This window comes from Pungitius pungitius, chromosome 5, assembly GCF_949316345.1.
Source record: "Pungitius pungitius chromosome 5, fPunPun2.1, whole genome shotgun sequence".
Taxonomy (NCBI): Eukaryota; Metazoa; Chordata; class Actinopteri; order Perciformes; family Gasterosteidae; genus Pungitius; species Pungitius pungitius.
This window is the reverse complement of record NC_084904.1, coordinates 6,464,752-6,473,413: the sequence shown is the minus strand read 5'-3', so window position 1 is coordinate 6,473,413 and position 8,662 is coordinate 6,464,752. Positions and strand designations below refer to the sequence as shown.

General features: G+C 46.7%; 2 protein-coding genes across 2 annotated transcripts; one reads left to right on the top strand and one right to left on the bottom strand.

Moving 5' to 3' along the window:
- The first annotated feature begins 9 nt into the window (after window positions 1–9).
- Window positions 10–5,612, top strand: ccdc125 (coiled-coil domain containing 125). Its single transcript, XM_062562167.1, has 8 exons — window positions 10–253; window positions 445–554; window positions 857–934; window positions 1,536–1,779; window positions 1,946–2,058; window positions 2,551–2,908; window positions 3,934–4,040; window positions 4,423–5,612. The coding sequence occupies exons 1-8, from the start codon at window positions 10–12 to the stop codon at window positions 4,735–4,737; spliced, it is 1,569 nt and encodes a 522-aa protein (XP_062418151.1). The 3' UTR covers window positions 4,738–5,612.
- On the bottom strand, window positions 5,293–8,521 carry LOC119224999 (zinc finger protein 239-like). The gene is made up of 2 exons (XM_037482581.2): window positions 7,075–8,521; window positions 5,293–6,167 (listed from the first exon to the last, which is right to left on the bottom strand). Exons 1-2 carry the CDS (start codon window positions 7,244–7,246, stop codon window positions 5,293–5,295), a joined length of 1,047 nt encoding a protein of 348 aa, XP_037338478.1. The 5' UTR covers window positions 7,247–8,521.
- Window positions 8,522–8,662: the final 141 nt, after the last annotated feature.

Below are 8,662 nucleotides of genomic sequence, written 5' to 3'. Positions count from 1 at the left end.
CCGGGACAGATGCAGGAGGCCGCTGAGGCCTGCAGCCTGGATGATGACATGGCAGACGGGGACCTTGGTGACGGGACGGGTGTCGGAGCGGCACCGGGCTCCCCGAGGAACAAGAGCCACAGCCTTACCAGCCTGATGGAGACTCTGCTACCCAGAACGGAGCCACTCGGACCAGAGGGAGAGGTGGGCCGGATCCCCGGACTGAAGGGCATGAGGACACCGCTGGGAACCCGCTGGAAGCTGCCCCACTGCGGTAAGAACATCAGAAGCATCACTTTCATGTAAATACCTAATAAATAATGTATGAATTATTGATTTTGTGAATCAACAGGCTCACTAGTGGAACTTTCCCAAGACGAGCTTAGAGACCGGCTAAGGGAAGCGACTGAGGTAGGAAGAGTGAAGGAAGGAAAAAGGCCAACGCTGTCCGCTTCGAACTGTGAGTGACGGTTGTGCTGCGTTGTCAGGTGATCGACGTATTGGGCTGCGAGTTGGAGGTGGCGCATCGTTACGTTGAAGGCAAATACGAAGCTCTGAAGATCCTGCAGGGGAAGGTAGAGCAGCGCTCTCATTCTCTCGGGACCCCTTAGAGCAGGGCCCAGTTTGGGCCCTCTGAGTTGCTGGGGTTTTGACTCTGTCAATTGTCCAAAAAACGATAGAAATGCTGCCCCAAACTAAAAGTAGTGTCAACGTTAAGCCCAAAAGACGCCTCATATCCTGTCAGTTTGGAATCATAGTAGATTTATTATATTTTACTGGGACAAAGTCAAAGTGAGGCTGGTTGTGAAGACCAGTCCTCTCATGTTTGGAACACCTTTGTCTCTGCATTAAATATGAACTGCTCTTCTTCACACAGGCCATTCTGGACAAAGCCACGAGTCACACTAAAAGTCTGCTGCAGAAAAGTGAGGCACAGGCCAAAACTCTGGAGAAGGTAAGCAGAGGCTGCTCAAATAAGGGATTGGTCTGTTTGCTTTAACATTCAACAGCAGCCCTCTGTTGACGAGCCCGACTGTCGAAGGGAAGAAACTGTTAGTGTGGCGGGAGGTCTTAGTCCTGATGGACCTCAGCCTCCTGCCGGATGGGAGGGGCACAAACAGTTCATGTCCAGGGTGGGAGGGGTCAGCTACAATCTTTCTGGCCCGCTTCAAAGTCCTGGAAGCGAACAAGTCCTGGAGCTGGGAGAGTTTGTCCTGCAGCAGAGACGGGATGATACAAACGTAACATATGAATTCAGATGCATGTGGTGTTATATGATAATTGAAGTTAAGCTCATTCAAATATAATAATACATTAATACGTGTCCACCTTGAGATCTGCTGTGCAACAAACAAATGTCACACCCTCCTCTCGTTGGCTCTTGTGACTATTGCCACGTTTTCTAACCCGTCGCTCCACAAATGTGAAAAGGAGTGAGAGGGATTGCTTGTTTACTTTACAATGCGTCACATACACCGCTCCTGGAGTTGGCTTGGCCAATGGGATGCTTTTAAGACATTTCACTGGTGTGGTTGCGATGCCTCCATCCCTCTCAGGAGGTGAACACATTGCAGTGGGAACTCGGCTTCAACCAGGTCCAGATGAAGAAGTCCCAGCAATCCTGGGAGGAGAAATACAACAGGTTGGATTCACTCCACACACACTCATGTCGGCGGCGTTCTCAGCGGTTCTTGATGACTTTGTTGCTGTTGTTCAGAGTTTTAAGTGAGAACAAAAGCCTGAGTGACAACCTGGAGGAAAGGGGCCGCGTTGTCCAGCAGCTCCGAGCAGAGAATTCAGGTAATTGGGGACTATTGTAGAATCACCTTCTGGCCACGAGCCGCATGCAGCTTCCAACCTTCAGTGGGTCCTAAGCCAAGATGCTAGATTTCTCTTCTGTTTGCAGAGCTAAACTGAAATCATTTGGCCATCTTTCACGAACAAATGGGTGCGTTTGTGTTTGCAGCTTGCAGTCGGCAGTGCTTGGAGCTTCTCTCCATGCTGAGCGTGAAGGAGCAGAGAGCTTTCCAAGGAAGCAAACTTCAAACCAGCCTGGAGAGCGACGCCAGTGTTCTGGAGGTGAGTGAAGCCCGACAGGTACCATGACATATACTCACTTCATCTCCTGTGTTACATCCAAACCACTGTGCACGTCTTCCTCTCAAAGCGACCATCAGCAGCGTGTTAGAGCCAGACGATTTCACGTGATGAAAAGTCCAAACACCCTTTGACACGAGGCTCTTCGGGATGGTGGAACATGTCAGATGATGACAGTTACTCACAGAAACACAGTCTGTTGCCTTCTGCGGTTTCCTTTGTTTCAAAAACATTTGCGCTATGAGTCGGAACTGTTTTATCAAGTTGTGTTCAGTAGATGGCATTACTCCCAAACTGGACCAATGAGGGGACACATTAGCACAAGCTAATGTTTAGCTTCTGAGCCACAATCTCAACCAAATACCAAAACCGAATGTGCCGTATTTAGAAACGAGACAGTGTTTGAAGGCGTTAAATCCATCCTACTCCACTTTTCAGTACAACGTGTAAGTAACTTGCTTCTGCTGTGTCCAGCTGGCGGTTTTGGGGGCCTGCCGGTGTCTCGGCGCTGCTGAGGCTTGTCCGTGCAGCCGGGCCGCAGCCGCCAGCAGGAAGCAGCTGGTCCAGATGCAGCAGGAGGTGAACCACTGCAACTGCCAGTCGCTCTTCTCTTTATTTGAACTCATTTCTGTTTACCTTATTCACAATGACTATGAGAGTTTGTGTGTGTTTGTTTTTCAGCTGGATTCTCAACGTTTGAGGAGAGAGGAGGCGTCGATGGTCGCGGATGCTTTCCGCATTGCCTTCGAACAGCAGCTGAGGAAACGAAGTGATCACTTCCTGTTGCTCGCCGACGCAAATATCCTAAAATCCCATCACTCAAAGGCTGAAGGCGAGTCGGATTCCAGCACACAGGCCGCTGCATTGGGTCAATACTGCAAAACTCAAGTCCACAAACCTGGAAAAAACAAAGGGGAAAAGGCCCCTGAGGAGCCGACAAAATCTCCCTGGCTTCAATGACATGTGTCAGTGACAGACAGGTCGATCTGTGCTACGGCTCCACCCCCTCACAAATCATTCTGGACCCATTTCTTTCTGTGCCGTTGCGAGGAGGGGTGGGATGGGGTGGGGAAACGGCTCCCTTTGTGATCAATGAACCAGGGTTACGTTCTTTTTCTAACTTGGTTGTCTTTCGCTCTGGGAGACGTAGACCACCGGGTTGCATGAAGATTCACAAGCGACTCATCGTTCCGCCATGTATGATTAACCCCAGACTCAAGATTAATTAACATAGGAATTTTCACGGTTATATCTATTATATCTATTTTAATTTATTACCTTTTAGTGTCTTTCAAAAAGTATTTATTTGTATTAAGTTTTTTTCCCTCTAAATTAGTTTATTCTCAGACTCTGATCTGGTAAATCTCCACTCTGGTATCTCTAACAAACCTTTTCCTGTTTTAATTTCCTTATATATTTATGTAGCATTTCTAGCCTGATTTTTAAAACATTTTACGACTGAAAAACCTGGCTTGGTTTTGGATGTTGACAATGTTTTCTCATTTATGGAGGCATACAAAGAACCTGGTTTTATCAATTGTTGGAAATAATTGCAAAATAGCCCTTAATTAATAACACAATGTCTCATTCAAACATGCAAATAGGAAATGAATTAATACAACATGATGCACACTTGGAACTCAAATAGTTTTGGTTAAATCAATTTTATGACTGGTGCACAGAAAATGCCCACAAGCAGGAAATGGGATTCTGGGTAACGTTTTCCTTTTCCTTCGTGACTGGAGTCCAGTCAAAGATTTAAGTTGTCCCTGGTTCCCACAGTGACCCTTGACTTAACCCGTAGTTGTCATTTCCAGGAACCATCAGAAAAGCGTCTGTTTTTATTTTGGCCCCCAGGTGCTAACCGGAGTCCTGTGATCAGCGTGAGCCGGAGGTTGAGAGGGTTGCTGCCATCCAAGACGCCCGATGATCTGTTGGAGACTCTCTACAGACTGCTGGACTTGGTTAGTATCTCTCAACATCTGGAGATCGCGTGAAATGAAATGCTTTATTTTCCTATTCCGGTATCAGAATGTCACTGAAACTGAGTGAGAGTCAGCTGTTAGTATTGAGTCCGTGGCTTAAGCTTAAAACTTAAGCTTAAAACAAACATGCTGAACAAATATACACAAGTACACTCATTTTCAAATGGACCTACAGGAAGCCCTATACAGAGCTTCCTCAGCAACTTGTCCATCGGACTTCTATCCAACTTTTCTCCTGTTGTTGTACCTTCAAGCATGAACTCAAGATGGACAAAAGTTCCATTTCTTTATAGAGCCGGTGTTTGTAAAAGGTCATCATGCAGTGAGTCGTTGTCATTGGTCGCTGTGCTTCCTGCTGCAGCTGAACGATAAGGACGAGGCGCTGGCCCACCAGAGGAAGGTGAGCATCATGTTAGCCCGCAGTGCAGAGGAGCTGCACAGACGCTTGCGTCTGGATTCACATGGCGGGCCGGCACACCTGTCAGAGGACCACAGCCCGTCTCCACAAACAGACGCACCGGAGTCCCGCGGCCGAGCGAGGCCAGAGCCGCAGAGCGTCTCCGAGTCCAGGACTGACCCGCGGGAGCTGTCGGACCCGTCGCAGTGTGACATCCAACCACCGCCCCACCACGAGGCTGACATCCGACAAACGGATCAACCAGAGTCCCCATCCTGATTGTTGCAGTTTTAACTCTTTTCTGACTGGTTGGCTCCATCTAAACCCCCACTGACCGGAAACTTTAGTTAACGCACGGCTGCTTCAGGTCTATCGATCCACCTACGAGGCGATGGACCCACACTTTGAACATCACATTTCCCCGCCGGACCTCCGTCAGATGATGAACATAAAACTAAGTCGTTTTTAGGAACGAGATGGACGTTATGAGACCGAATCACACATAAGCAGGGAGAAATGATGGATGAGAAGGCCACCGTTGGATTTGGTAAGAATAAACTGTTTTTTTGTGCGAGCATTTGAATGACTTATTCCCGCCGGGATGTGAGTAACTTTATTTTTAAAATTCTCCGGCTCAGCCGTCCAAGAGCCACAAACATCTGGCGGTGTGACAGTGGGACCTCGAGTCTGTAGGTCAACCAGATGGTCCCAAGGGGGAGACGGCTCGGTGCTCGACTCGTTTCACAAATCACTGCAGAACCGTTTCAAACAGTCTGGAGAAGCTGGGACCTGTGTGTGTGTGTGTGTGTGTGTGTGATCCCAAAATGCAAAATCTCAATACATTTTGCGACTCGAGCTCTGTGGCCTCTCGTGTGCGTGGACCCTCCCGTGCAGCCTCAGCCCCGTGCCGTGAGCGAACCGCTTCCCGCACACGTCGCACGCGTACGGCTTTTCCCCCGTGTGGACGCGCGTGTGTATCTTCAACGTGGTGCCCACGGCGAAGCCTTTCCCGCACAGAAGGCACTTGTAAGGCTTCTCCCCCGTGTGCACGCGCACGTGGTTCTTCAGCGACGAGTCGTAGGAGAAGCCCTTCCCGCAGTGCGCGCACCTGTATGGTTTCTCCCCCGTGTGAGTGCGGTTGTGCCTCCTCAGGTCCGCCCCCCGGCTGAATCCCTTCCCGCAAGTGACGCAGGCGTGGGGCTTCTGGCCCGCGTGCGTCTTCATGTGAGCGACGCGGTCGGCGTGACGGTCGAACTCCTTTCCGCACGCCGGGCACGCGAGCGGCGTCGCGTGCTTCCTCGGCCGGGCCTTCAGAGTGAACCCTTTCCCGCTAGTGCCGCATTCGTGGCGCTTTTCTTGCACGTGGGTCCTCGTGTGAACTTTCAACTTTAACAAATTGTAAAACTCCTCAGTGCAAAACGAGCATTTGAAGCGCTCGCCCTCCGGTGTGCGGTCGCCGCGCTGGTCTCGCCGAGGGAGGCCGTCGTCGCCTTTCGGTTTCGACGCGCTTGAACCTTCTCTGTCGGACTCCGATTGGGTTGCTGCTCCCCAGGTGCCGTTTGGTGGATTCACAAGCGGAGTCCTGTCGTTCTCCCGTCCTTCCCGACTGGGGGGCAGTTCCTCCTGTTCCTCCTTAATCCCAGGAGGAGCCCGACTGGAGCTCCTGTCCTGAACACAAAGCTGCCGGTCAGCGACCCCCTCCGTGACCTCTGAGAGGGAGGAAGGGTGAAGCGTTAGTGGTTACCCTCACATGTCAGAACTATCCGTACAAAATATATGCTGCGCTGGTGCGAGTGTCAGTATGTAACTGCCATGCATGGGAAAATAATTCAAATTCTTTTTTTTGGGGGGTGTATATAATTTCAGGCCGTTATAATGGTAGGGGAAACAATGGTGTGGTGTCACCAAATATAGAAGAAATTGTGTATTTCACAACAGAAACCTGAGTATACGGACTGACAAGTGCCTCCTCTATGACGGTGATTAACAATGGCCTATTTCAATGGCAAAAAGTAGCTGTATATACAGTATATGTACGGTGTTGACACACTTTTTACAATTATCCAAATTAAACTTTGAGGACAGCCAATATTTTCATCTTCATTATAAACGTATTTGTTGGCACTTGTTCCTGTATCCCTTCTGTTCACCCAGAACCTTCTCGTTCTCCAGAGCTTCCTAGTTCCTCAAAACCACTTTCAAGAGAGGCCTCAACCCCCAAAACATCTACTGTCCCACGACAAAGTCATCGGTTACGTATTTCAAACTTTATCGCTTTCTTTATTTTAAATGTAATTTTTTTTCATCACTTAATATTTAAAAATTAAAAAAGTGCATTCTTGCTACCATTTGTATCTCTTGCATCTGTAAAAGGATACGTAGTCTGTATGAAATCTGCCTTGTATAAAGATCACTGTTTATTTAAAACGTTTTTACAGGTAAATATCGTGGATGGTTACTGGTGTATTATTGGTAGACTGCACCTCCAGCGCCCATAATAAGCTTGTAATAAAGGTCTCATAACGCGAGATGAACCGCGTCACCGCATAACTCACACCAGATCATTGGTGTAACGATGCACCATCACAGGACGCTCGGAGGGTGCTTTTCACTCACGTCCCTTGTGTAGTTTCACCACCGGCATCAGGACGACGTCCAGCAGTTTGCGCTGGCGGCGGATCTCCTCCTCGTAGCCCGCCACGCGCTCCGCAAAGACCCGCAGGATGTCCTCCGCGGCGGCGGCCAGCCGCTCGTGGACAATGTCCCGGAGGCAGAAGACGGACGACATCTTGCGCGAGTTAACGCCAAGTTGATTTCTAGTAGCTTAAAAACACACCGGCTGAAGCGCTTCAAAATAGTCCGCTGTTGTTTCCGCCGGACTTGTTATGATGTAACACCGGGTTAAAGGGACCGCTCGCTGCCGGCGGAAATACGTTCATTTGTATTTTGTTGTAAATTGATTTATTTGTATATGTTGTATTATGATTATTATGGCCAGATTCTATATACATACGCGTACCTTCACAAGCTAAAATACCTATTTTAAGAATATTCCAATCTATATAAAAACCATTATATGCCGTACTGACAAAATAACGTAATTACACAACCAGAAGGTGTGCTTTTAGTGTAGTTTCTGTCCTATATATTATTTCAAGTTTTTATTTAAGTCTACCCCATTTTCTTAATGCCAATTTGTGAAAATGTACATATACAATTGTTAAGTTAGGAAAAAAGCAAGTGGTTTCATTTATCACAAAAAATGTAAATATACCCACAGCTAATCATTCCAAAGCCCAAATACAAGAATTTCCTATCACAAATATAGAATGGCCTGTGTCCAGAATGGCCTGTGTGAAGTATAATAAAAATTATGGCATGAAATCCATACTGGCAACACAATATTAAATTGAATTGTTATAGTTTGTATGACATATAAGTTGATGTTCAAGGACAGTGGCTGGGACTTTTTATAAATGAAAGACCTGTAATTGTATATAAACTATGACCTCATAGGACAGTCAATTTGATTATTTCATATTTTAAACATCCTTTCTCGCTCTTCAAAGTGTACATGACAGTATGATACACTATATTATAACTTGTGAAATGACAGACACAAGAACTTCTTTTCTAACATTCTTCAAATATATACAACTGCTCTTATGCTATACTACAAATTATTTTCATTTAACTGAACGAAAAATACCTTTAAATTATTTAGTTTCAAACATGCCCAAGGGTTACCATCCTATTATTACATTTATAGAATGGCAATTGTTGAGTCTTTTTTCTATACTATGATTGTTACGGCAATTTTACTATGGCTTTAAGACATTTGTTTATGTCATAGTTACATATATATGACCCTGGCATAATGTGACTGACAGCTTTAGGGTACTTACATATTGAAATGACAATTTTGTTCAGGAAAAGTTCTGCATACATTAAAAAAAATAACAGAAAATTATTTGGATATTAGCTGACACGCATTGTTTAACAATGAGATGGTTGGTCAAAAGTAATACTGCAACTGGGGTGAGGGGCTTTTTCCCCTCGAGTGGCTGCCACTACAATTCGTAAGAATCCTTTTTTTGCAATGAGAAGAACCCAAAGCTTTAGGCTGCAACAAAAACAGAAAGTAGTTTGTTCAAATATTGTGTAAACCTCGAGAGAAAACCAAGTCACTCACCAGAACACACAC

Excerpts from the sequence above, each read along its gene's own strand:
- ccdc125 (XM_062562167.1), top strand. The coding sequence starts at position 10 with ATGCAGGAGGCCGCTGAGGCCTGCAGCCTGGATGATGACATGGCAGAC. Across the intron at positions 1,780-1,945 it reads GCTCCGAGCAGAGAATTCAG|CTTGCAGTCGGCAGTGCTTG; the intron begins GTAATTGGGGAC and ends TTGTGTTTGCAG. Across the intron at positions 2,909-3,933 it reads CCATCACTCAAAGGCTGAAG|GTGCTAACCGGAGTCCTGTG; the intron begins GCGAGTCGGATT and ends TTTGGCCCCCAG.
- LOC119224999 (XM_037482581.2), bottom strand. The coding sequence starts at position 7,246 with ATGTCGTCCGTCTTCTGCCTCCGGGACATTGTCCACGAGCGGCTGGCC. Across the intron at positions 6,168-7,074 it reads GGTGAAACTACACAAGGGAC|AGGTCACGGAGGGGGTCGCT; the intron begins GTGAGTGAAAAG and ends CCTCCCTCTCAG.